At 41.6% G+C, this 27,778-nt stretch overlaps 1 protein-coding gene across 4 annotated transcripts in view; it reads left to right on the top strand.

Annotated features, from left to right (window-relative positions):
• Nucleotides 1-27,778, top strand: part of PHF2 (PHD finger protein 2) — a 144,702-nt gene that overhangs the window by 81,486 nt on the left and 35,438 nt on the right. For all 4 annotated transcript variants that reach the window (XM_043518181.1, XM_038410363.2, XM_043518180.1 and 1 more), the window contains 7 exons: nucleotides 5,022-5,182; nucleotides 9,508-9,649; nucleotides 17,303-17,489; nucleotides 18,114-18,276; nucleotides 22,108-22,195; nucleotides 23,363-23,469; nucleotides 25,052-25,143. In XM_043518181.1, coding sequence (XP_043374116.1) covers nucleotides 5,022-5,182; nucleotides 9,508-9,649; nucleotides 17,303-17,489; nucleotides 18,114-18,276; nucleotides 22,108-22,195; nucleotides 23,363-23,469; nucleotides 25,052-25,143 — 940 coding nt within the window. The remainder of the gene's footprint in view (nucleotides 1-5,021; nucleotides 5,183-9,507; nucleotides 9,650-17,302; nucleotides 17,490-18,113; nucleotides 18,277-22,107; nucleotides 22,196-23,362; nucleotides 23,470-25,051; nucleotides 25,144-27,778) is intronic.

The raw sequence follows: 27,778 nt of genomic DNA on the forward strand, positions 1-27,778 counted from the left end.
CCTCAGTTTGTTTTCACCATTTTCTGCTTAAGATGGATCGTGCACAAAAGAGAATCCCCAGTGCTGAAGCAGAGGTTCCAAGGAGGAGTTTGCAAACAGTTCATCACAGGATTTATCCCTCAGCCATTTACAGTTGTGATGTTAGTAAAACAAAAAACTTTTGGGCCCTTTGCTATTTTAAGACTGACTTAATAATGAAAATAGTTGGTGCAGACGTTCACAGACCAAAACCCACACTAACTCTCCAGATCTCACAAACCCACAAAGGGGCTTTTTTAAAATTTTTAAGTTGAAACCTCTTGCCTGTGTCATAGCACAAAGCTGAGATGAAATTGTGTTACTGAAACCCACCTAAAGCCATAAACTTTGTGGTCAAGGAATCCAAGGACCGATTGAGATCAGAGGAAATAGGGAGGGGAGAGCCAAAAAAGAAAATGGGACAAAAATGGAACTCTGCCTTGTGACAATGTGCTCATTTCATTTCCTGTGTTCCGGGCCTAAAAAGAGTTAACTTTGTCAGCTTGATTTTACACTTTTATTTTGGGTCTTTACCGATTTCTTCGCCTCTCCCACAAACAACAAATCAATATCTCCCAAGAGCCTTGAATTCAATACATTAAACAAAACCACTAAAACACTTTTAAAAAAAATTACATTTTAAAATCAGCGTGCTGGTCCCAAAGTACACATCAAAATATCACGTCAGGCAATGAGGTTGGATATCTGGGCGGAGCTGCTCTAGAATTTGACAGTGGAGATCAGTTTGGAGGCAAGGCTGGTAGCAGGGAGAGGTAAATGATGCGTTTGAGATGCTTGAACCCATATTTTGGTGCTCAGTGGGGTATTTAGGGGAAAGGGAGGGGGGGAAGAGATTATTCCACCAGGGCTCAGTAATACATATTGTGACTGGCTTATCATGGCTGACTGGGATTCAGCTCCTACATTATTAATACCAAAGTAGCATTAAATGAAAATCTTTAAATCCCACAATTTTCAGGTGCCTCAACCTAGTTGACAAGGTCTCTGTTTCTGAATAACAGCTGCCAACTGCTATGGTGGATACAGAGCTCCTTTCATTGAGCTCCTTCCTATCTGTGAGCTTCTGTGGACTCTTACAGGACCAAATTCATTGGTGACTTAGACATGCGAGTTACGTGTGGGGTGTTCCTGGGCTGTGATGCAAGCATAAGGGTTTAAGTGGTAAACTAATGTAATGTGAACCAGTTGGGCATTCACTGAGTGAATAACCTGAATGTAATTTCTATGCTGAGTGGCAGAGCATGTATAGCAGAAAAGTGACAGGAGAATTTAAAAAAAGAAGAATATAAAGCATCCAACCCATACTTTATCTGGCAGTTTCCTGTTAGTTACTGTTCCTGCTACATCTCTTCCATTTGCACCTCCTTAACATGTGTAGATTATCTTAATTTTGCATTCCCAAATTGGTGCAAGTTGCACAATTTATGTCTCTTACACTCCTTTTATGTCCCATTTACACTCACAGTGTAGCTTGCATCACCAATGAATTTGTCAGAGGACCTTTTATGGGACCTGCACCTGTTTACACCAGGGACAGGTGAATTTGGCTCATTCCATTTAACACTCTCCTGTAATTTAATGGCTCCACACTTTGCTTCTTGTTCCTAGTTAAATAGCTCCTCTTCAAGTTCACAGGTTGCATAGAGTTTAGGTGGAGCTCATCTTTAGCTGAGTATCTTTTACCTCAAGAGGTATCCTTGTTCTTTAAAGCATAAAACCCTCCATGAGCTAATACCACCTCTTCTGCACTTTGGGGCACCAGATATCCATCTAGGACTAATAGCACTTAATTTCTCAGAAGGCCATCTCTGGGGATCTGCTCTGGGGATCTGCTAGTAAGTTGACTTACTAGATTCATAGACTTTAAGGTCAGAATGGACCATAATGATCGTCTAGTCTGATCTCCTGCACAACTGCTTTGGTCCTTAGATCAGATTCTCAAGGTTCACTCTTTGCACCTTAATGGCACCTAGGTGCATGAAAAGCACTGTCCTTACTAGCCCTGGCTTAAACTGTATCTACCAAGGAAGTAATATCTGCTACGTGAACACATGCCTGGCAACATACCATATGGATCTGTTATCATCAGAACGCTGGCTTTTATATGTGTGGTTTCTGAAAAAAATCCTCTTCCAGTGCCCTTACCCGTCTGTGCACTGAGTATCTGAAATATTCCCAATAGGAATTTTCAGTTTACCTCTTGATCATCTTCCACTAATTTACATAGTGCTTGGAACTCGTTATAAGGCTCCAGAAACAGCCTGGCACCTTAGAGTGGTTACCACTGTCTTCATTTTTTTCCTATTTGTATCTAGTCCTCTTGTCCTCTAAGCATGGCATGGCCATCTGGCTAAAGAATGCATCAATAAACTTCTCACTTTCTCCAGTGTGAGGCTTTCAGTTGGGTTCATGAATCCTGGGGAAAGTTAAGAGTTCCAGAACGTCATTCAGAAATTCACTCGTCTGACACTGAGTGCACTTTCTCCTGCTTCCAACTGGCACTAAGCTATCCTCAGTGGAGCTTGATCTCAAAATCTACTCACCCATGCACAAAAAGCCCCAGATCCTGGTACTCAAACAGCAGCATCATTTGAACTTTGGAATCCCATTATGAGTGTCCTGATTAGAGCGACAAAGAAAGGGACTTTCCTAACCGCTTGCCTGTATTCAAAACAAACCCACCTTTCAGCAAAGAACTCCAGTCAGGACTATGCCATAGTTGTATCTTATGCACTGACACACTGAGAAGCTACAGGTTTCAGAGTAGCTGCCGTGTTAGTCTGTTTTCGCAAAAAGAAAAGGAGTATTTGTGGCTCCTTAGAGACTAATAAATTTATTTGAGCATAAGCTTTCATGAGCTACAGCTCACGAATGCATCCGATGAAGTGAGCTGTAGCTCACGAAAGCTTATGCTTACATTTGTTAGTCTCTAAGGTGCCACAAGTACTCCTTTTCACTTCACCATGGCAGTATTAGTGTTTGTATACCTGCTTCAGCTGTTACTAACTCAGGCAGCTGTAGTTCAGAACTAACACAGAAGAGGGCAGTCAAACATTAGTCTTAAGTGTTTCTGGAGTTGTATTGAAGGGTCTATTATCCCCCCGCTTGGTGCAAGTATGAATTTTTTTTATGGCTGTTGGTGCCTGTGTGCCCACTGTGTATGGGAGAATAGATCTCTCGATATACACAGTAGTGCACTATTAAAAATATCTTCACGAGCTTAAAGAAACTTCATACTTGTCCAAGTAACTAATTTCCCCATATGCCTAGGTAGACCCAGAGGAGAAAATAGCATTTGTTAGAGCTTTTCCTAGAGGACTGTTACTGTATGGGGACCTGTAGTCATAGAATCGTTAATCATTTTCACAGCGATCATGCCTTTGAAAATGTTTGTTAAAATATTTTAGAAGTGAGAAGCTCCAGAGGTTGGATTTCTGAAACTTCTGAGTTTAGTTTATCTATATTTGGTAAAACTGTTGCATTGTATCAGTTTTTGTTAATTACTGTAAGACTTTAGTGTTTGACTATGAGTTTTAAAGAGTTTAAGTGAATAATTTTCCTTAACGTTACATAACATTTTGAATGTTGGCTTCTTTAAATTGGAATATTTAACACTGTTGATGTGTCTGCATTTTGCACTGATAACTGTTCTCCACACCCATTGAAATTGGTTCATTAACACAAAGTGTTATCTTTGATGTTTTCAGTAGTTTAGGCACATGAATTTATTCTGGAATATTTAAGCATGCTTCACATATTTTGCAATAAATTGATTTATGATTTCAGTCTCATGCATATAATTGGAGTGTTGCAATCAAATGTGAACCTGAATAGAGTTCAGTGGAATGCAGTTAGCTATCTAGTCACAAAGAGGCCTGATTCTTCACTACCTTGTATAGTCACTTAAATCTATTCAACGTCGGTGTAAAATACTATGCATTTAACACACTGCTTGCAAAGGTGTGAATGACTACAGAAAGTGCTAGGAGTGGAGATCCAGGCTTCCAATTTCTAGCTGTTATGAATTAATTTCCAAAAGACTTCAAGATTTATTACTATTACTGGTTTGGGCTCCTCTTCTTATAGATCCAGGTTTTTGGCCTGATTCTCAGATGCCGTGAGCACTTACAACTCTCATTCAAGACAGTGGGATTTTGGGGTACTTGGGAACTTTCCATATCATGCCCTTAATAAGAAAAGAAATGTAATAATTTTAGTGGCAACATGCGAAGTCTTACCTTTTGTGACCAGTGAATAACTGACTACAATTACTGGGCAGAATTATACCCTCGCCAGGAACTGAAAGAAGAATTTGTCTATTAAATTTATCAGAGAAAAGTTATAAATTAGAATTGTTGGATAAACAAAACAAGCAAATGTGTATGTGAGAGAGAGACAGAGATAGATAGATAGATAGATAGATAGATAGATAGATAGATTAAAAAATACCACACAGGTACTTGCTGTTGAAAGAATGTGCTTTTGACTGTTTTTGAATACATGTACTTACATATAATGGGATGAGGTATTAAACTACCAGTCATAAGATCCAGCATACAAAATTCATATTCAGTTTTATTTGACACACTTACTTCAGTAGAACCATGACTTCTTTCCTATTGTTTAGTTTCCAATAGCAAAATTCACATTACACTATTAAAGGTGCCTAAAGGAGTTAGGTGTTCAGTTGTCATTGAGTTTCAATGGGATTTGGGCACCTAACTACCATATGCTCTTTTGAAAATCCCAGCGTTTCGTCAATAGAAGTAGAAGCCAAGGACATTGCTTTGGATTGTTTCAAAAATATCAAGCCACCTGATTAAACAAAGCAAGAGGTACTAGGGATAAGTTATCACTGGCTATCTTATCACTTAGAGCGACTTGTATATAATTGTGTGCTTATCCTTTCAGTACAGAAATCAAAAAGATGCTGAATTTGGATGTGAAATATCTTAGCACGGTAACTGTGTTTGTGTTTCTAGTGCTGAAGATGTGGTAGTCAAAGTGGCCGGAAGCCAGCTAACAACAGATTACTTGGAAGAAAATGGATTCACAGAGCCTATCCTGGTTCCGAAGAAGGATGGCTTGGGCTTAGCAGTACCCGCACCTACATTCTACGTCAGTGATGTTGAAAACTACGTTGGTACGTATTTGTCTAGAGAGTGGCATAATATTTGTTTGCTGCTGCTTTCAGTCATGCCATTTCAGCCTCATCCTGTAATGTGTAAAACTGGAGTAAACCAGCAGGGAATCAGGCCTCTTTGGTTTTTGATACTTATTTAAATCAAGCTCCTGACAAATGCTTGGAAGAAGAACTCTTTGAGCGATTTCCCTCCCCACTCTCATCGTCTGCTTCTTTGAGGGAAGGTGAGATTTGATGGGCCAGATCCTTAACAGGAGTAAATCAGTGTCAACGGAGCTAATCCCATTTATGCCAATCAAGGATTAGGCCCATAATATCACTGGCATCAATCAATAAAAAGGAATTGGGGGGAAAATGATGATAAAATAATTTCAGGCCTTCTTAAACATCATCAGGAAGGAAAGAGGGGCAAACATAGGTCCCTTTTAAAAATCAAGATCTCGTCTGACCTGCATAGACATGCTGGCCCTGATGTTTGGGTCTAGCCGAGCTGGGTTTGGTGCATGACCCTGTGGGGGGCAGGAGGGGCAATGGTGTCTGTGTGGGCACCTTGGTACTCCTCAGATTCCCAGGGCCCTGGGATCCCAGTTTGGCCTTTTTGCATAAGCTATAGCAACCCCTGAAGGCTTCTCTGTCTTCCTGCAACCTATAGTGGCCCAAATGGCTGTTGCAGTAGCTGGGAATTGCTGGAATGCAGCAAACTCTGGTCACACCCCACTCAACACACTGGCACACCCCCTTCCCCTAGGGATCCCCCAGCTGCACAATTAGGCCAACTTTAAGGCTGCTTTGTGCTACTGGAGTAGTGAAAAGGATGCTCAAGTAGAGTCAAGGTTCTGTCCTTAAGGACCTGATTCTACATTGCTTTACCCCTTGTGCAGTCGTACATACCTGTGTAAAGTGGGTGTGAAATACTTCCATTGGGATAGGGTAGCATTTTACCACCACTTTGTGCAGGTGAAGTGACCACACAAGGTACGAGGAGGCTGGCCCTAGAGATTCTGTGGCACTTTCTATACAATTATGGGAAGAGATTGCTCAGTGAATTTCTCTTCCCACTGTAGTGCAGTTCTGCGTGCTGGTTGGCTGCCACCCTCCGTCCAGAATTGGCTGCGTTTAAGTAGTGTGTTAGTTTGCAAAACATTTTGTCTTAAAATTAGAACTGTGCTAAATGTAAAATGTTGCTGTCATCCCTCATACTGCAGGGCTCCCAAACTTCATTACACAGTGGTAGCTTTTAATTACTAGTTAAACCACAATTGTTTCCTGGGCAAATCCTGTGCGTTAGAGAGAGTGAGAGCAAGGTTTTTCTGTTGCACTGCAGAGCACTCTATTCCAAGAAGCAGTCGTCATGGTATTAAGAAATTGGTTCTCCAAACCATATCCTAACTAGGGCTTTCAATTAATCGCAGTTAACTCACGTGATTAACTCAAAACAAATTAACTAGATAAAAAAATGAATTGCAATTAATTGCAGTTTTAATCACACTGTTAAACAATAATAGAATACCAATTTAAATTTATTATAAATATTTTTGGAAGTTTTTCTACATTTTCAAATATAGTGATTTCAGTTACAACGCAGAATACAAAGTGTACAGTGCTCACTTTATATTATTATTTTTATTACAAATATTTGCTCTGTAAAAAAATAAACAAAAGAAATAGTATTTTTCAATTCACCTCATGCAAGTACTGTAGTGCAATCTCTATCATTAAAGTGCAATTTACAAATGTAGAATTAATTTTTTACATAACTGCACTCAAAAACTAAACAATGTAAAACTTTAGAACCTATAAGTCCACTCAGTCCTACTTCTTGTTTAGTTAATCGCTAAGACAAACAAGTTTGTTTATATTTATGGGAGATAATGCTGCCCACTTCTTATTGACGATGTCATCTGAAAGTGAGAACAGGTGTTCGCATAGCACTGTTGTAGCCGGCGTTCAAGGTATTCATGTGCCAGATATGTTAAACATTTATATACCCCTTCATGCTTTGACTTGTAGATTGTACTATCTTTTGTTTATCTTTTTTACAGTGCAAATATTTGTAATAAAAATAATAACGAAATGTGAGCAGTGTACACTTTGTAGTCTGTCTTGTACTTGAAATCAATATATTTGAAACTGTAGAAAAGCACGCAAAATATTTATAATGAATTTAAATATTCTATTATTGTTTAACAGGGCGATTAAAATGGCGATTAATTTATTAAATCATTTGACAGCCCTAGTCCTAGCTGACTACTACCATCTAACCATGTATCAGACATACAGCTAGACTGAAGTCCTCTGCCCATACGAGGCATTCCAGTTTGCTCAGTTTAGCTTTATAGCAGTAGATATTGTTAGGCGTTTTGTGGTTTCTTTTGCTAATGATCATTTGCATTACTTTGGTGATATTCTCCTGCTGTATCACTTTCCCGATCATCTGATTGACTTCCTCAAGTTCTCTGCAGACTCCAGCCTGTTCAGACCTCTTCAGCACACAACTCAGAATGATCACTTGGAGCCATCCTGAAGGAGCTCTGTAACCACTGCAAAATTTGTTCTCCTTGCCTTCAAAGCCCTCATTCCTCCATCTGCCTCTTGTCTGCCCTTCCACCTCACCCAGTCCCTCTGCTACCCCACGTGCTTCCTTTCCCTTCTCTCCTCTGCCATGACTCTGCACCTCCATCCTGTCTTATAAATACTGCAAAATCTGCCCCTTCTCCACTATAAACAATTAGCTGCCAACTACTGTATTAATGTGTATTGTTACCAGCCCTCTGTGTTTCTCCATGTATGCTGTCCCTCCCCAGCCTCATACCCTCATCCCGTAACATATCCATAGTTGTAACGGTTGTGTGCAGTGAGATAGTTGCACAAACAACGGTGTATTAAAATAACCTTTAATTTACTGTAATTTCCATCCTCTCTAGTCTACTGGAAGCGTGTTTTTGCTTGTCCATCTGCTGTCCTTAGCAGATTGTATTGTTTGACCTGAGTGCTCCTTAGCATCTGCTGGCTTTCTCCCAGTTCCTAGCTAAAACAATCCACCCTCCCTACATACAAAAAGCTCTCTAATAAACAGCCAAAGAGGAGAGCAATACACGCTATTTAATGTGCAAGCTGGAACTGGTTTCTATAGAGAATGGGACAAAACAAATTTCTGGTATAACGTTAGTATAATTTGGCTTTGATGGGGTTATATCAGGGAGGAATTTAGCCCATTGTTTTCTAAGATTTTCCATAGGCCATAGAAGAGTCTATTTAAGAAGCAGCAGAGGAGAAAGTAATTTGTGCAAACTAAAGAGCCAGACAAGTTGTTACTGTGCTGGAATTATGCACTGAAAGCCATGTTGTGACTAAAGAAATTTATCCTATATCTGCCAAAATGTGAAAGCTATAAACAGGGACATTAGGAGAGAAAATGAAGGCTACACATTTAAACTCCACTGAAATATAGGACAGTAGGGTCGCTTTTCAGGACAGCAGATTAGAGAAAATGTTAACTTGTTGACTTAAAAATGGACACTCATTAAGGATTATTAGAGCTCCTAGGCCTGACTCTTCCCGCACTTACACCATTTTTACCCTGGTGCAACTCCACCAGCTTCCGTTGCGTTACTCTAGGGTTAGTGTTATCTCTGGAGTTCTGAATCAGGTCCAATTTCTTTTAGATGAAATGCAAAATGGAGGTTCTGGTGACTTGTTTTCTGTGTTTGGGGAAAAGATGGATTTTTTGGGTAGTTTTAACAAAATGAACCAGAAAAGGTAAGACTCTTAGGTGCACCTGTTACTCCAAATTACTGTACTTTAGAAATGGGAACAATATTAGGGGGCTGATTTTTGTTGATAGCTAATATTTATTTCAGTTTGGCAACTTGAAAATTTATTAAAAAAATAATGGGAATAAGAAACAATTGGGAAATCAGTTGTGCTGTATAATATCCCTACTATCCTTGTATTATACAGTATGTTAGGAAAATATAAATGTTAGTTAATCGCATAGGGTTGGTTTTGCAGAGCTATTTCGTTGTGGATTTCCATAGGATTTTGATTATGCTACTGTGGAAATTACACAATGAAATAAGTAGAGAGATTAAAACTAATCTAACACTCATCTTTTTCAGATAAAATCTTTTAAAATTAAAAGCTCAGTGGAGATAAGTACAAACGCTATTGTTAATATAACCTTAAGATTACATGAAACAGTTGGGAAATGCACAAGTTAAGGTGCTTCTAGAAACTTTACTTCATCCACTCATTGTACATAATGGTCCAGTCCTTCATTCCTAGTGATCTAAAACTCCCATTTTCTCTTGGCATTAATTTCTTAGGACCAGAAAGAAGTGTTGATGTCACTGATGTCACCAAACAGAAAGACTGCAAGATGAAGCTGAAGGAGTTTGTTGATTACTACTACAGTACCAACAGGAAAAGAGTTCTCAACGTAACTAACTTGGAATTTTCAGATACAAGGTAAGAGAGAATAATTGACCAGCCCACTCCACAGACTCTGGAACCATTCCCCCTGTAGAGTATGGTGTCCTAAAAGCTCCATGAGATTTGCCTAGTGGAGTTTTGAGTCCCTTCTGGCCTCTCCCGCAGGTTTCTCTGCTGGAGGTGCTGTGACCTCAGCATACTGATTTCACAGTGGGTCTGATTCTCCACTGCCTTGCCCCTTGTGTGGTCAGTTAGGGCTTGTCAACAGGGGAAAGTTTGACCTGTTATACCAATGAGATATAGTTATGCTGCTATAACTCCCCATGTGGACACTCTTCTGGTATACTAGTGGCTTTTTTCAGTGTCACTTTAAACTCTTTCCCAAGCGACGTAAGCTAAACTGAAAATGACCTGGGGAATTGTATTGGTCTAATGATATCTTAAATTCACACCTTCAATTATACCAAAAATTTTTCCCATGTAGACATGGATACTTATATGAAACAAGTCAAATGTTGGTAGGAGGACAAAAAAAGAGATAAGGCAAAGGCATAATGAAACTGCAGAGAGATGTGTAGATTAACCAAGTCCTCCAAATGAACTTCTCAAGGGATGTTGTGGGGAGGGAAGGTCTTGTTTTCCAAGCTTATTTCTGACACACTAGGAATCTTCTGTGATGTAAAAACTGTAATTAGAGAAAGTTACAAATGTAAGATCTCTCTTGGACAAGGCTCTGTTTTTGCGTGGAGTATAGCACCAAGCACATTATCAGTGCAAAATTAATAAACAACATTAGTGATAGTGCATCCCAACCTATCAGCCATATGGATCCTCACAGGCAATTCTTCACTTCAAAACAAGAGAGAGCAAATAAAGATCTTGTACTGTTGATAAAGTGTTGAGCTGAAGTCTTTTTGCCTCTTGAATTGAGCTCACCACAATACTGAACCAGGCAGAAGCAAAATGCACTTTCAGGCTTTTTTTTTTAAATAACAAAGCCAGAATAAAAAGGGGCAAATGGTCTTTGGAAATCTGCTGTAAGATAAAATTATCCATAGCACCTGAGAGTCCTTGGAATTTGGACTCCTTAGTCACATTGGAACTTCTGAAAATGTTACCCTCAGTCTGTTTTCCTTGATTATATTTTTGTATGTGTCCCCAAGAGCAGAGTACTAAAATGGCGGGTAGGCAAGCCCTTGATAGATATTTGGTAAAGCCATCCTAGGTACCTGTAGACACTGGACCAGATTCTGATTTCAGTACACTGGTACAAATTCAGTGCAACTCCACATGGATTAAATAATACACAGTGGAGTTATTCTGGTTTAATTTAGTTCAGGGTTTAATTAGAGCAGGGTTAAAATGAATATAGTCTGGGGATTTTGTGGAGGGTGTGAATGCCTCTGCTTCAGTGTTTGCAGGTAATCTGTTATCTCTTTGACTCCAGGTCTGTCCTGAAGTTGACCTTATGTGACAGTGACACAGGTGTTTAGGTTTCCGAGTAGCAGCCGTGTTAGTCTGTATTCGCAAAAAGAAAAGGAGTACTTGTGGCATCTTAGAGACTAACAAATTTATTTGAGCATAAGCTTTCGTGAGCTACAGCTCACTTCATCCCTGAATATGTGTCCCTGCTATAGCACTGATTTGAAGCTAGCTGCAAAATTTAGTGATTGAATGAATTTCAGTTTTATAAACCTCAGAGGTGGGGAATCTCCTATTCTGCACTGTATTTCATGTTGTGTTTTAGGCTCTTAACAGTCCCCTCTATATCTGAAAGTACAAATTACTGTTTTTTTGGTTTATACAACCATATTCAGGACTTTGAGTGAGATTATACCCAGGAGTAGCTTCAGTGGGGGAGTTGAATTTATGTAATCCTGAACCTTATGCAGCCACATGAATCCTTTAGATTTGCCTTGTACTCCTTCTGGGTAATCTAGACATGTATAAAGAAAATGTCACCAGGGAAAAGGACCCTTTATAAAGACCACATCACTACAGAGAAAATGATGAGCTCCAGCAGAAAAATAAACAGTTATGATTTTAGAAGACATTCTATCTTGCTGAAAAGAAAAAAAAACAACAATAATTAACACAGACTACAAAAAGGTGGAAAGATAATTGCAAGTTCATTTCTTTTAATATCCAGAGATTTCTCGCCTGTGCTCTTTTATTTATTGTTTTAGCCCTGGTTTACACTAGGAGTTTAGGTCGAATTTAGCAGCATTAGATTGATTTAACCCTGCACCCGTCCACACAATGAAGCCATTTTATTGACTTTTTGGGTTCTTAAAATCGATTTCTGTACTCCTTCCCGATGAGGGGATTAGCGCTGAAATTGACATCGCCAGGTCGAATTTAGGTTAGTGTGGATGCAATTCGATGGTATTGTCCTTCAGGAGCTATCCCACAGTGCTCCTGTGTGACCATTCTGGACAGCACTCTCAGCTTGGATGCACTGGCCAGGTAGACAGGAAAAGCCCCAGGAACTTTTGAATTTCATTTCCTGTTTGTCCAGCGTGGCAAGCTGATCAGCACAGGTGACCGTGCAGATCTCATCAGCAGAGGTGACCATGGAGTCCCAGAATCACAAAAGAGCTCCAGCATGGACCCAACGGGAGGTACTGGAACTGATTGCTATATGGGGAGACGAATCAGAACTCCGTTCCAAAAGACAAAATGCAAAATATTTGAAAAAAGCTCCAAGGGCATGAAGGTCAGAGACTATCACAGGGACCTGCAGCAGTGCCATGTGAAACTTAAGGAACTCAGGCAAACCTACCAAAAAACCCAAGAGGCAAACACCCACTCGGGGTCAGAGCCCCAAACATGCTGCTTCTATGATGAGCTGCATGCATTCTAAAGGGTGCCCCTACAACTACCCCACACCTATACATGGACTCCTGCAAGGGAGTCTCATGCAACAGGGATGAGGATTTTGGGGACGAGTGAGATGATGAGGAGGGGGAGGTTGAAGGTCGCACACACCAGGCAAGTGGAGAAACCGTTCTCCCCAACAGCCAGGAACTGTTTATCACCCTGGAGACAGTACCCTCCCAACTCAGGCTCCCGGACCTTGAAGGCGGAGAAGCACCTCTGGTGAGTGTACCTTTGTAAATATAATACACGGTTTAAAAGCAAGTGTGTTTAATGATTAATTTGCCCTGAAGACTTGGGATGCATTCGCGGCCAGTACAGCTACTGGAAAAGTCTGTTAATGTGTCTGGGAATGGAGCGGAAATCCTCCAGGGACATCTCAATGAAGCTGTCCTGGAGGTACTCCCAAAGCCTTTGCAAAAGGTTTCTGAAGAGGGCAGCCTTATTGCGATCTCCATGATAGGACACTTTATCACGGCAGGCCAGTAGTACGTAGTCTGGAATCATTGCATAAGAAAGCATGGCAGCATGTGGTCCCAGTGTTTGCTGGCATTCAAGCAACATCCGTTCTTTATCTCTCTGTGTTATCCTCAGGAGAGTGATATCATTCATGGTCACCTGGTTGAAATAGGGGAATTTTATTAAGGGGACATTCTGGGGTGGCTGTTCCTGCTGGACTGTTTGCCTGTGGCTGAAAAGAAATCATCCCCGCTGTTAGCCATGCGGTGAGGGGAGGGGTGAAGCAATCATCCCAGAGAATTGGGTGTGTGTGTGGGGGGGTTAATTGGGTTTGTGCTGCACGTTAACCTGAAAACATCAGCCCCTCCTTTTAAATGTCCAGTGTGTCTTTTTCAATTTTCCTCTCCCTTTTTTTCCTCCCACAGCTGCAGATGTTTCAACGCTGTGACTAGCATCTCCGTTCCAGCGGCTAGTACAGATAAGAAGGCAAAAAAACTGCACTCACCATGAAATGTTCTCTGAGCTCATGCAGTCCACTCAAACTGAAACAGCCCAGCAGAATGTGTGGAGGCAGACAATGGCAGAGTGCAGGAAGGCACAAAATGAACTCAAGGACAGGTGGCGGGAGCAACAGGAGAGGTGGTGGGATCAAGAGGAAAGGTGGTGGCAGCATGATGAGAAGAGGCAGGATGCAATGCTGAGGCTATTGGAGGATCAAAATGATATGCTCTGGCCTATGGTTGAGGTGCCGGAAAGGCACAGACTGCCACTGCAGCCCCTGTGTAACCAACTGCCCTCCTCCCCAAGATCCATAGCCTCCTCACCCAGACGCCCAAGAACGTGGGGGGGCCCTCCGGGTACCCAACCACTCCACCCCAGAGGACTGCCCAAGCATCAGAAGTCTGGCATTCAATAAGTTTTGAAGTGCAATGTGGCCTTGTCCTTACCTCCTCCCCAGCCCCACCTGGTGCTTCCCTCCTCCTCCACCCCTCCCGGGCTACCTTGGCAGTTATCCCCCTATTTGTATGACGAATTAATAAAGAATGCATGAATCTGAAACAACAATGACTTTATTGCCTCTGCAAGCGGTGATTGAAGGTGGGAGGGGTAGGCGGTTGGCTTACAGGGAAGCAGAGTGAACCAAGGGGGCAGGTTTTCATGGAGGAGAAACAAACAGAACTGTCACACCATAGCCTAGTCAGCCATGAAACTGGTTTTCAAAGCTTCTCTGATGCACAGCGCGCCCTGTTATGTTCTTCTCACCACCCTGGTGTGTGGCTGCGCATAATCAGCGGCCACGCGATTTGCCTCAACCTCCCACCCCGCCATAAACATCTCCCCCTTATTCTCACAGATATTGCGGAGCACACAGCAAGCAGCAATAACAGTGGGAATATTGGTTTCGCTGAGGTCTAACCAAGTCAGTAAACTAAGCCAGCGTGCTTTTAAACGTCCAAGTGCACATTCTGCCACCATTCTGCACTTGCTCAGCCTATAGTTGAACAGTTCCTGACTACTGTCCAGGGTGCCTGTATATGGCTTCATGAGCCATGGCATTAAGGGATAGGCTGGGTCCCCAAGGATAACTATAGGCATTTCAGCATCCCCAACGGTTATTTTCTGGTCTGGAAACTAAGTCCCTTGCTGCAGCTGTTCATACAGACCAGAGTTCCTAAAGATACGAGCGTCATGTACCTTTTCCGGCCATCCCACGTTGATGTTGGTGAAACGTCCCTTGTGATCCATCAGTGGTTGCAACACCATTGAAAAGTACCCCTTGCGGTTTATTTACTGGCTGCCTTGGTCCCAAGATAGGGATCTGTGTTCCGTCTATCGCCCCACCACAGTTAGGGAATCCCATTGCAGCAAAGCCATCCACTATGACCTACACATTTCCCAGCGTCACTACCCTTCATAGCAGCAGGTCAGTGATCGCGTTGGCTACTTGGATCACAGCAGCCCCCACAGTAGATTTGCCCACTCCAAATTGATTCCTGACTGACCGGTAGCTGTCTGGCATTGCAAGCTTCCAGAGGGCTATCACCACTCGCTTGTGAACTGTGAGGGCTGCTCTCCTCTTGGTATTCTTGTGCTTCAGGACAGGGGAAAGCAAGTCACAAAGTTCTGTGAAAGTTCCCTTATGCTTGCGAAAGTTTCGCAGCCACTGGGAATCATCCCAGACCTGCAACACTACGTGGTCCCACCAGTCTATGCTTGTTTCCCAGGCCCAGAATCGGCATTCCATGGAACGAGCCTGCCCCATTGCCACCAGGATGGCCAAATTGCCAGGGCCCGTGCTTTGAGAGAAGTCTGTGTCCATGTCCTCATCGCTCTCATCACCGCGCTTCCGTAGCCTCCTCGCCTGCTTTTGCAGGTTCTGGTTCTGCATATACTACATGATAATGCGCGAGGTGTTTACAATGCTCATAACTGCTGCAGTGATCTGAGCAGGCTCCAGGCTTGCCGTGGTATGGCATATGCAGGAGAGCAGAGTTGCAGGTGAAGCGGTGGTTGGATGACCAGTTTTGCAGACCTACTGCACCATCTGCTGCCAGGACACAACAGCTAAGCTGGCTGCACGCTTGCCATGGTATGGCGAGACAAGAGCAGCCGAGCAGAGTTGCAGCAGAAGCGGCCCTGCGAGACCACCAGGAGAGCAGAGTGCCAGTGGAAGCGGTGGATGACGATGGTCATAGAGAGGACCTACAAGGTGGATTCATAGCATCAGGAGAGCAAAGTGGCAGTGGAAGCGGTGGATGACGATGATGGTTAGCAGTCCTACTGCACCGTCTGCTGAAAGCAGTATGGCACCCGCACGGAAAAAAGGTGCAAAACGATTGTCTGCTGTTGCTTTCAAGGAGGGAGGGGCGACTGACGACATGTACCCAAAACCACCCGCGACATTGTTTTTGCCCCATTAGGCATTGGGAGCTTAACCCAGAATTCCAGTGGGCGGCGGAGACTGTGGGAACTGTGGGATAGCTACCCACGGTGCAATGCTCCGAAAGTCGACACTAGCCTTGGTACTGTGGACACGCTCCGCCGACTTAATGCGCTTAGTGCATTAGTGTGGGGACACACACAATCGACTGTATGAAATTGCTTTCTAAAAAATCAATTTCTATAAATTCGACCTAATTTCATAGTGGAGACATACCCTTAGTGATTTAAGCTTGTTTCCACATAAAGAATCTAAAGTAATTTCAGAGTTCAATGATTATAAGTATTTTCAATAGGGATTTTACAGCTTTCCACTTTTAGTTGACAACAGTGATGGGAGGTCTTTTATTCTCAGGATTGCTGGAGCCATCACTCATATGCTGCTGATTTAGACATCAACGACCAAATATTTTATTTCTTAACAAAGACAGTGACATTTTAATTGAATCTCACACTCCATCTTTCCCTGCCATTTTAACTGGAACAATGTTATCAGGCTCTGACGGGTGAGCATAAATGATATATGCCTGTCAAACGGGAGCATATAATTTTAGATTGATGTTCAGATGCTCTCATTTAAGTGACATTTTAAAGTGCCCTGTGTTGGAGAAACAAATATTTGTTCTAAGTATTGACCTGGTTTAAGTAAAAGGTTAATTTAGTTCGAGCACTACATAGTCACTTTTTCAGTTCTTTATGTCAATCTGTGATTGAATATGCTTGAATGATCTCCCTGAATAATACTTTCTCCTCATTTGAAGTTTTTGAGAAATTACTGAGACCAGAACTGGCTCAAGCCCTCATTAATTGTATTAAGAATGGCCAGCTCACTTTGCAAGAAAAGGAGTAATTTCTCAGTCCACCTTGTTCTCCTATCCATGACATCAAAAAGTAACACACCTACTGTATGCCACCATACTAAACCTAAACATCACAATATTGACACTAAGAAAAGGAGTACTTGTGGCACCTTAGAGACTAACAAATTTGTTAGTCTCTAAGGTGCCACAAGTACTTCTTTTCTTTTTGCGAATATAGACTAACACGGCTGCTACTCTGAATATTGACACTGTAAACCATGAGCTAATTAAACAACATTAATAATGCCAGCAGCATAAGTCCACAGACCAGTAAAGGATCAGCATGTTTCATGAAGAGATTTAAATCCTACCAACTTCTGCTTATGAACATTTTTCAGCTTATTGTAATAGTATAGTTTCCTTATGCCTGAAATATTCCAGATCAGGTTCTGATCTTAATTACTTTGCTCTAAATTCAGAATAACTCCATTGACAGGTATGGAGTTACTCCAGATTCAGATTGATGTAAAAGATCAGAATCCAACCCTTTCCTTTCTGTACATGATGGTTATTTTGATCATTATTTAAAAGGTTTTTTATCCCCTCTGTTAAGAATGTCCAGTTTTGTAGAACCACCAGACATCGTTAAAAAGCTGTCTTGGGTGGAGAATTATTGGCCTGATGATGCTCTGCTGGCAAAACCAAAAGTGACCAAGTACTGCCTGATATGTGTGAAGGACAGCTACACAGATTTTCACATAGACTCTGGAGGGGCATCGGCTTGGTACCACGTGCTGAAAGTAAGGAGTTACATTTTACTTCCATTTAATAACCAGTTCAATTCTTAGACCATCATGAAACACTTCGGAGCTCTTTGGCTAAGGTAAAGTGTAACAGTAATAAAAATATAGGGCCAGGTCCTCAACTGATGTAACTCAGTGTAGCACCATTAGTTGGTGCTATGCCAGTTTACATCAAGGATATGGCCCATAATGTATAAGTTGTCTAAATCTTCTCTTTCAGAGAACTCTAATTTAAGGATTAATTAGTTAATGTTTGTGCAGTACTTTCTAAATTTAAATCTCTCTATAAAGGCTAAATATTATTAGTATTATTATATTCTGCTGTTACTCTGATACAGTAGGTCTTTTCCATCTGTCACTAATATGATCCCAAAGTCTGAGCAATTATCTACTAATAATGAACTTTGTAAAGGTTTGTATATAAACACATGAGTTTTAAAAAAACTTCTTAGATTGTATGTGATTCCGTTTTCTGTCATGTTACTATAGCAGGATTCTATTCAAAATAGTCTAGCAAACCTTATTTAAATAGTGTTAAAATATGCGGTCCAACAGCCATTCTGTTGCAGTTTCATTTGGTTTGGATGTTTGTTGCTAACTGCGTTTTTTTTTTCAATTCAGGGAGAAAAGATATTTTATCTCATCAAACCGGCCTCTGCAAACATTTCCCTGTATGAACGCTGGCAGTCAGCAGCAAATCACAGTGAGATGTTTTTTGCAGACCAAGTGGATAAATGTTATAAATGCACAGTTAAGCAAGGACAAACACTCTTTATCCCATCAGGTGAGTAGGTTGCTAAAGGTGATCTGTGTAGAGTATTCCCTGGAATATTAAAAACAAGTGCTGCTTTGTGCGTGCAAGCTTTGCCTAATTATAAATTATTCTCTTCTCTGGGGAAAAATGGTATTTCATATACTTACTCAATTGGCCTCATCAGATGAAGCACAGATTCTGTGTGCCTTGCTTTATTGTCATTTACATGATGCATGCTGAATAGCAGATATTATTGTAATTTAAACCAGAGATCCTTATTACTTGTCTGTCGTTTCAATGATATTCTGCTCTAACTGAGCTCCATGTTCCTCTCTGCTTTCCATGCCAAAAGGATGGGGTGGGAGGAAGAATTAACAGAGGCCTCAGTGCAGGAAATCTGTCTACTTTAGGTATTTGTGTGGCCCCCTTTACCATAGGGTCTGAGCGCCTCATGATCTATAGAGTATTTATCCTCACAACACCCCTGTGAGGTAGGGAAGTATTTTCCCAATAAGAAACTGAGACATAGCGGCTGCATGACTCTCCCAAGGTCACACACGGAGTTTGTGGCAGGGCTGGAAATTGAACCTGGGTCTCCCAAATCCATGGCTAGCACTTGAACCACTGGACCACCTGGGAAAGCACACCCATTCAAGGAAGCAATTATGCATGCTTTCCTGAATCAGGAGTGCAGGTAGAGAAGCAGAACCTCCATGGTGCATGCAGTCCCCCCCTGAGAAATTTGAAAAATGTTGACCACTTCTATAGTGTTGACTTCCCTAGTGCTGTGGAGGTGCAAAGGAAAGCAGACTCTGGCCAAATAATATTGTACTATACCAATATTTAAAAGGAGTAAACTCCCGGGAGAGAGAGAGAGAAGAATTATTTAGGATGATCTAGGAGTAATTGGGTTGAGTTAAGCAAAGGAGTGTTTTGTCTGAACATCATGAACATTTTATAAGGGTGAAATCTATTCATCTGTTGAAAAGCCTCCCAAAGGCAGTGATGGAAGACATTTAAAACAGGACTGGACAAAGCATTAGAAAATATACCTCAGGGGACAATCCTGCACTGTTACAGGGATGGACTAAGCGATCTGTTAAGTTTCTTCCATCACTAATTTGGACCGTTCTGTGAAACAGAAATATTCAGATTGAAAAGAGATAGATATTTAGAGGCCTTCATTTCATTAATAAGATCTTCTATAAAACCACCTAGCAGCTTTGAAGAAATTTTTTTAATATATTACACATTTTAGACATCCTAAAATGAGTTGCATGGCATTCTGTCATGAATTAAGACACGAGAACTGATTCAAGAGAATAGTAATAGATTCAGAGAGTTTATGAAGGCCAAAAGGGAACATCAGATCATTCAGGCTGACCTCCTGTATAGCACAGGCCGTTATATTTCCCCCAGTCACCTCTGTATTGAGCCCAGTCACATGTTCGGCTAAAGTATGTCTTCCAGAAAGGCGTCAAGTCTTGACATGAAGATATGAAAAAATGCAAAATCCCTCCCTTCCCTTTGTAGAATGTTCCAGTGGATGATCACCCGCACTATTAAAAATTGGTGCCTTATTTCTAATTTGAATTGGTCTGGCTTCCGTGTCCAGCCACTGGTTTTTGTTCCGCCGTTCTCCACGAGAGTAAAGAACCCTTTAGTACCTTGTATTTTCACCCTATGCAAGTACTTAGTTATATACTGTCATCAAGTCACCTGTCCATCTTCTTTTTGAGAAGCGAAACAGATTGCATGCTGGAAGTCCTTCGCTGCAAGGCCCTTTCTCCAGCCCTCAAATGATTTTAGGGGCTCTTTTCTGCACCATCTCCAATTGTTCAACATCCTTTGTAATGTGGACACTGAACTGTACTCAGTATTCCAATATTGGTCTCACCAATGCCGTCTACAGAGGTAAAATCGCCTCTCTACTCCTCACTACCCCCATTGATACATCCAGGATTCCCATAAGCCCTTGTTGGCACAGCATTGTACTTGGGAGCTCATGCTGAGTTGCTTGGCCACTGGGATATGTCTACATTGCACTAAAAACCCTGTGGCACCGAGTCTCAGCGTCTGAGTCAGCTGTCTCGGCGTTGCGGGGCTAAAAATTGCAGTGTAGACTTTCAGGCTTGGGCTGCAGCCACAGGCGCCAACTTTACAATGTGTTGACCCCCGGCTCTGCCTCAGGCCCCACCCCATTCCACCCCTCCCCCAAGGTCCCACCCTGCCTCTTCCCACCCCCACCCAGTTCTTCCCCCTCCCCCGAGCACGCCGCATCTTCGCTTCTCTTCCCACCCCCCAGAGCCTCCTGCACGCTGCAAGTGGCGAAACAGCTGATTGTGGCGAGCAGGGAGGGGGAGGCGCTGATTGGTGGGACGCCGGCAGGCAGGAGGCATTGTGGGAATTTCTGACAGGGGGACTGCTGGTGGGTGCTCAGCACCCACCATTTTCTCCCTATGGGTGCTCCAGCCCTGGCCTATGGCTGGAGCCCTGGTTCTGAGACCTAGTCCCCTCGTGGGATCTCAGAGGCCAGGTGCCAGTCTGAGCATGAATGTCTACATTGCAATTTTAAGCCCTGCGAGCCTGAGTCAGCCACCATTGCCATCGGTCTCTTATTGCAGTGTAGACACACCCTTAGACTCCTAAGTCCTTTTCAGAGTCCTTGTTTTCCTATGATACTGGGGAGCTAAGGGTCTGTGTCTCTGGCCATTGTTCCACTCCAGCCCGTAGGCTGGAGAAGCAGTTGCGTGAATGCTGCACTATACATTCAAACCTTAGCTGCAGATTGGGGATGGTAGATTTTGCTTTTTCAACCCCTATATTCTCAGCACCGGCATCTTTATAGAGATGCAGCCTGATGAGAGGTAGCACGGTCCAGTGGATGGGACACTGCACTGGGTTTCAGGAGATCTGGAATCTATTCATGGTTCTACCTCAGACCTGCTTGTGCCTCTTCCCCTCTCTATGCGTTAGTTTCCCCTCCACCCCTTTAGACGGTCAGCTCTTTGGGGCAGGGATTCTCTCTCTCTCTCTCTCTCTCTCTCTCTTTATACAGTGCCTAGAACAATGGGGCTCCTATTTGAGTTGGCATGTCTCGGTGCTGCAGTAACACAAACAATTATTAATAATAATAATCCTGGTACTCATGCTTTACAGGCAGCATCCAGAGCATCCATTTCTTTCTCTGTGTGTAGTCAGAATTAATTACGCACTTGAATTTTTGCTTTGACCATAAAAAGTAGAAAGTAGGCATTTTCCTGATGACCATATGTGATACTGTCTGGTGGAGTAAACACTGAGCAGTATACGGGATCCACTATGTGAGGGGGTTCAAGTGGCAGTAGCTTTTTGGTATGAAAATGAAATATTTGAAAAACACCTGTTCATAGCACCATGCTTGAAGCCCTTATCAGGAGTCGTCAACACTTGGGGTTTTTTACACTTGATGGTCTGAAAATAGGTACCGTTCTGTTGCTTCTGATTTTCAGAGTAACAATAAACCAGTAGCTCTCTGAATGATCTGTGCAACATCTTCTCTCTCTCTCTGATCTTGCTGCAAGTGAATTAGCAAGACTTCCATGGGAGATGAAGGTGCTCAGCACGTTACAGGATCAGGCCCTTATGTACAATGTAAACAGCGGGTGCTAATTCAGCCCTGATTTAAGCACATGCAACTCTATTTACTACAATAGAATAACCCTTGCTCGCTAAAAGGGCTGAAATGGGCCCATGATCTGGATGGCCACACAGGAAGTAAGATACTACATGGACTGCAGCAGCATGCTGTTAACAAGTTACCAGTGATAACAGTTCCAGGTTTTACTCAAAGTGTCTCTTTTATTTCTCTGTTTTTTACAGGTTGGATTTATGCAACTCTCACACCTGTAGACTGCCTAGCATTTGCGGGACATTTTCTACATAGCCTAAGTGTTGAAATGCAGATGAGGTACTTTGTCTATGTTTTCAGCTTTTCCTTATCAATTTTATCTATACTTTGATTTCAGATTGAGGTTCTGTATTTGGAATCACTTGTTGATTTGGGATCTGAAATTTTGGTTAAGGGCTAATTTTAGTTGTAAGGAACTTAAGGTTTCCTTTACAGGTCAAAAAAACCATGAATTGAGCCATACTCTCTTCTAAGAATTAGCTTGAATATTTAATATTTATGTCCGTGTATGTTATGGGCCAAATTGGAAGCAATGCAAAAGTTAGACACTTCCGCTTTCTTAAACTCATTTATGCTTAGACTCCTCAAGACATTATGTACCCTCAATCTAATTAAATGCAAGGGTATCTAAGGGTATGTCTGCACTTTAATTGTTTGGTGAATTGCAGCATGTGTAGACACATCCAGGGTAGCTCCAATCTGGCTCAGTGGTGTATTGGTAAAAAAAAGAAGTGGGTGAATTAACCTAAACTAAACTCCATGTTCCCCAAACAAGAAGTAAGTGGGTAAACTCTTTTTAGCCATATTTACCCTCGACTGTGTTACTGATCTCGCTAGTTCACATTCCAATAGCGATGAGGCCGCCACATCATGGACTTCAATATGGGCTAGCTGCCCGAGTAATTATCTAGGGTTCCAAGTGGGCTTGTCACAGCCTGTTGTGAAGTCTGTGCTGCCATGGCTTCACTGCTATCAGTTTATGAGCTAGTTAGGTATGTCTACACATGCTGCTTACATACTCCTTGGTTGCAGTGTAGACATACAGTACGTTTTAATTTACGCACGAGGGCACCAGAAGAAAAGAGATATGTTACATTACTGTGGGAGATGTACCTTACAACACACTGTGCACCCTTCTGAATATGGCCTTCTAACTGCCCAGCTGGGGACCTTACCAAGTGTAAAGTAAAGGTCTTTTCTGAGGTCAGACAAATCGTGCAATGAGACCATTTTCCATCTTTAATTTACTGTTTCTTTTTATTTGTGTTATTTTAATGTTGTGTTTTAGGATTGATTCCAGCCTTATTGATTAAAAAATACAAATCTGGGAAATAAATCCATAAGGCATTTGCATTCTAATGTGTCAATGAGCTATACTTTTCTTTTCACTTGTAATGCTGCTTGCAGTCTGTTACACTTAAAGTGCATTTTTGCTTTGTATCACAGAGCGTACGAAGTGGAAAGGCGGTTGAAAATTGTCAGCCTAACCCAGTTTCCAAACTTTGAAACGGCATGTTGGTATATGGGAAAGCATCTGCTGGAGACATTCAAAGGTAGAACACTGTTCCATGCACTCTGTTTTCTCAGCTGTGGTTATGTGAGGATAGAGTTACCATTATTTTCCGTTGGTGTACAAGCCAAAAGATGGACAGAGGCCAAAATCACCAGTTCTTGATCTAACAGAATCAAGTCTTTGCATTTTACCTAAGATATCAACAGAAGGTAAAGATAAATGTGCTTAGCTGGTGTGTAGGCTAAAAAGAACATACACAAATTTGGAAAGTACTGACCTACTAGTACAACCATGTCAGGTCACCATCTTATAATACAGTAATTTTCCCCCAAATCATTTAAAGGGATTATTACATTTTGTAGTGCAGAGAGGAGCTTCTCTCTGTCTCTTACCTATGCTAAAGCCCCTAAACAGTTTAGCAGAGTTGAAGACAGAACTGAGGTCCCACCAGTTATATCACAGGGCAACGGCATTGTAAGGTAGTATCGCTTTTCCAGAGAGTCTGAGTACCAGATTTGCAGTCATGCCCTATGATCTGTCTAAATTAGTGCCAAATTCTGCCGACCTTAGATTGAGTAGTGACTCATTTCTCAAGTGCTCCATTGATTTTAGTAGAACTACTTGTGCAACAAGGTGCTAATTACCTGGTTGTAAGGGCAGTAGAATTCGGTCATTTGGTAATGTCAATGTGACCTTCACAGATGCTGAAAAGTAAAGTTTTCTGGGAGCACAAGAGCTGCTGAACTGAATTGCTTCAAAGTTAACAGACACATTATATACATAGATACCACACACACGTTTTATTTACTGTAATTATTTTGCTCTTCATCTTAATTTCTTGTCACAGCATCGTCTGGAGAGAGAGAAACACAGAGATTTTTTTAAATAAATAAAATAAATGGATATAATTTAAATAAGTAAAACCAAAGTTTCATCTGAATGTGGGCTTCAACGGGGTCTCCTTTTGACTTAGCTATGAACAAAACTATAATGAGCAGAATTATTTGGGGTACCTTATATCTCCAAAAGAACAGATAAATTGTTTGCCTGATGAAAGCAGTGTGTTATGTTATAGGCATCTAATCTGTGGCAGCCCTCTTTAATGAAGTATTTTAGATACCAGTTTTTTTATTCAGAGTGACCAGAGTTGACAGTATCATTTAATTCTAGCAGAAATAAAAGAAAGCAGCAGATATACAAAGTAAGGGCCTGATTTAAAGTCCGCCAAAGTCAATGAGAGTCTGAGCACTAAGGTAAACCACAAACGTTTGTGTCCTAAGACCAGTGTTTGTGGAGTGTCCAGACAAGCATGTACAAACCTGGTAGCTAATTTGAGCTAACTGGGAATCAACTCACTCTAGCCCTAAACTCAAATGGAGACATAACATACAGGAACAGAGCAGAGTCGAGGCAGGTTGAGGAATGGATTATAGCACAGTAAATATACTCCCTATTACTGCAGAAATTATAGCCATGATTTGGTTTCAGTGGATATGTCCAACTGGTTCCAAACACCCTCTCGCCTTCCACCTCAGTGCACAGCTAGACATTTTTTAGTAAAGAACTTTAAATAGAAAATTGGCCACCATGGTTGAATATTATTGAATATTTCCTTTGCTTAGGTTTGCACAAAGCTGGGCAGCAGCCTCCTTCTCATTTAGTCCAAGGGGCAAAAATTCTTAATGGTGCTTTCAGGTCGTGGACTAAAAAACAGGTAGGAAAATGTCTTTTTTTTTTTTAAATATCCTGTTTCATTGGTTTGTGTTGTAGCAAGAACAAAGAATAGGACAGAAGAACAAAAATAGCATCCATGTAGCAAAATCAGTAATCCTAGTTTCTTGGAGAGAGGGAGATAGGGGCTTATATTATTAGTGAAGCAGCTGGTAGCCTGAGATACAAAAAAGTCAGGCATATAATTATGTGCATAAAAGTGGAAGTTGTCCCTGCTTCTTGAAAACGAAGATGAATTGACAACAAGCTATACACCTTGGAGCTAGAAAGACTTCAAAAGATTGGAGACCTTGCAGGCCCAAATTTCCTCTCAGATACACCAGTTGTAGCTCAACTGACCTCTGTGAAGTTACTCTTGATTTACACCAGTGTTAAGTGAGAGGACAGGAGCTTTAGCGAGGAGGCAGAACTCCTCTGTTCAATCACAAAACAGGAGCAATAGAAATATTAGCACTGCAAGTTTCCTCAGATGGTATGGTCTGCTCATCCAGTGTAGCTCAGCCCTAATTGAGTGGAACCATTTGCAGAGGTACAAGGCTAGTTGGGTCTCCATACCCAGTCAGCCCTTGGCTTTTCTGATGAGTCTGCCAACTGTGCATCAGTTGTGCTCATGGTGTTGTGATGAAGTCTGCTGAGCAGAACTAACACCACCATTCATTGCTCACAGGTCACCCAACAAATGTCAAATGGACATAACTTTCATAAACTACTGACCTGGTATATAGTTGAACCATATATAGAAGAAAAAGGCACCATATTCCATCACCAGTCCTCTAACCTTTAGTTTCTAAGAGACACCGTTTTTAAAGGGGAGCCCCATTATGAGTGATCCCAGTAATCACTGTTTTCTTCTTTTAATCGGTCTAATTCCTTTTGGTTTTGAATTTTATGCATTTTTTTCCTTGATGTAACTCTTGAGGATAGTGTCAGAAATACATTGATGTAAACACTACTCAACTGTTTCTGACATCTTTTCTTGGTTGGCGTAAATCAGAGCAGCTCCATTGAAGTCAATGGTGATACTCCCATTTACACCAGATAAACATCTGGCCTGCTACCTTCTTTTAGTGTAGGAGTTAAAGATATCTGCCACACTGAAAACTTGTCAGGAGGAGAGTTTATGAATAACTGGTGCCTACAATCAATATAGAGACTTGTACTGAAGTTACAAAGGTCTCAGAAGAGGCTACTACAAATGATCCTGTCTGTCTGTGGAAGTCGTCTCAACTGGTGGGAACTTCAAGGGGAAGGGCACACTTCTTCTGAGAGAGATAAGGCTGTGCACACGTTCTGGTGGTCCCCACAAGGACAAACATTTAGAGAGTTGCAAACTGAAAAGGAGAAGGGAGCGGGTCAATCCAGAGAAAAATGACATTTCTAGCTCCAGTCAGGTTTTTATAGATTCATAGATACTAAGGTCAGAAGGGACCATTCTGATCATCTAGTCTGACCTCCTGCACAGCGCAGGCCACAGAATCTCACCCACCCACTCCTATGAAAAACTTCACCTATGTGTGAGCTATTAAAGTCCTCAAATCGTGGTTTAAAGACTTCAAGGAGCAGAGAATCCTCCCTCAAGTGACCCGTGCCCCATGCTACAGAGGAAGGCGAAAAACCTCCAGGGTGTTTGTTTTCTCTGCTTTGGCTTCTTGCTCCTAACTAAGAAAAGCAACAGGAATTGTAATCACAAATGCATATTGTCAGAGCAACTCCGCCTCACTTATATTGCTGCAACTCATTAAAGTTCAGTTTTGATTTCATGGGTCACACTTAATATTGTTTCCATCTATAAATAGTTTATAAAGGGTTAATGAATGATTAATTGATGTCATAAGCATGTCACAGCCATGAGTAGTATGTTCGTATAGGTGGTTATAAGCATATCAATAGATGTTATTAATGGTTTTAAGCCAGAGTAATAAGCCACCCTTTGATGTGTTGGATTCTATAACAATTCATTAATTTATGAAGCTGTCATTTACTCATTGATTTATCCTTTATGAGCTATTTGGAACCTTAATATAAAGTGTGACTGTTTCATAATTGTTCCTACACAGAATTGATTTACTTGTTCCATGTCTCTTAAGATTAGCTGCTGAATTTCCAAGTACATCACAGCATACCTGTAGGGTTACAATTAGGGAACCTATAGCAGGGATTGACAGATGTAGGGTCAGATTTTCAAACACTGGGCTCTGTTTTAGCAGGGCGTGAGCAATGGAGGGCACAGGTTTGTACATAGAGTTTAGATCAATTAGATGTCTGTGCCTTATTTGCATGCAATCAGCCCACAGCAATGGAGGACTGGTTAATGCCGAGCTCAAACTTTGGTCCTTAGAATCCTGCAGTCCATGTCCTCTGGGTGTCAGAGCGGACTCTGGTTTGGAAGTTCTCTCCTCATTGTCACCCTATTTACTTGTCTACCAAAGTGGCTCTCAACCTTTCCAGACTACTGTACCCTTTTCAGGAATCTGATTCGTCTTGCGTACCCCCAGGTTTCACCTCACTTAAAAACTACTTGCTTACAAAATCAGACATAAAAATACAGAAGTGTCCCAGCACGCTATTACTGAAACATTGCTGACTTTCTCATTTTTTACTTTTATAAGTATAAAATA

The sequence above is a fragment of the Dermochelys coriacea genome, chromosome 7 (genome assembly GCF_009764565.3).
Source record: "Dermochelys coriacea isolate rDerCor1 chromosome 7, rDerCor1.pri.v4, whole genome shotgun sequence".
NCBI classification, from domain to species: Eukaryota; Metazoa; Chordata; order Testudines; family Dermochelyidae; genus Dermochelys; species Dermochelys coriacea.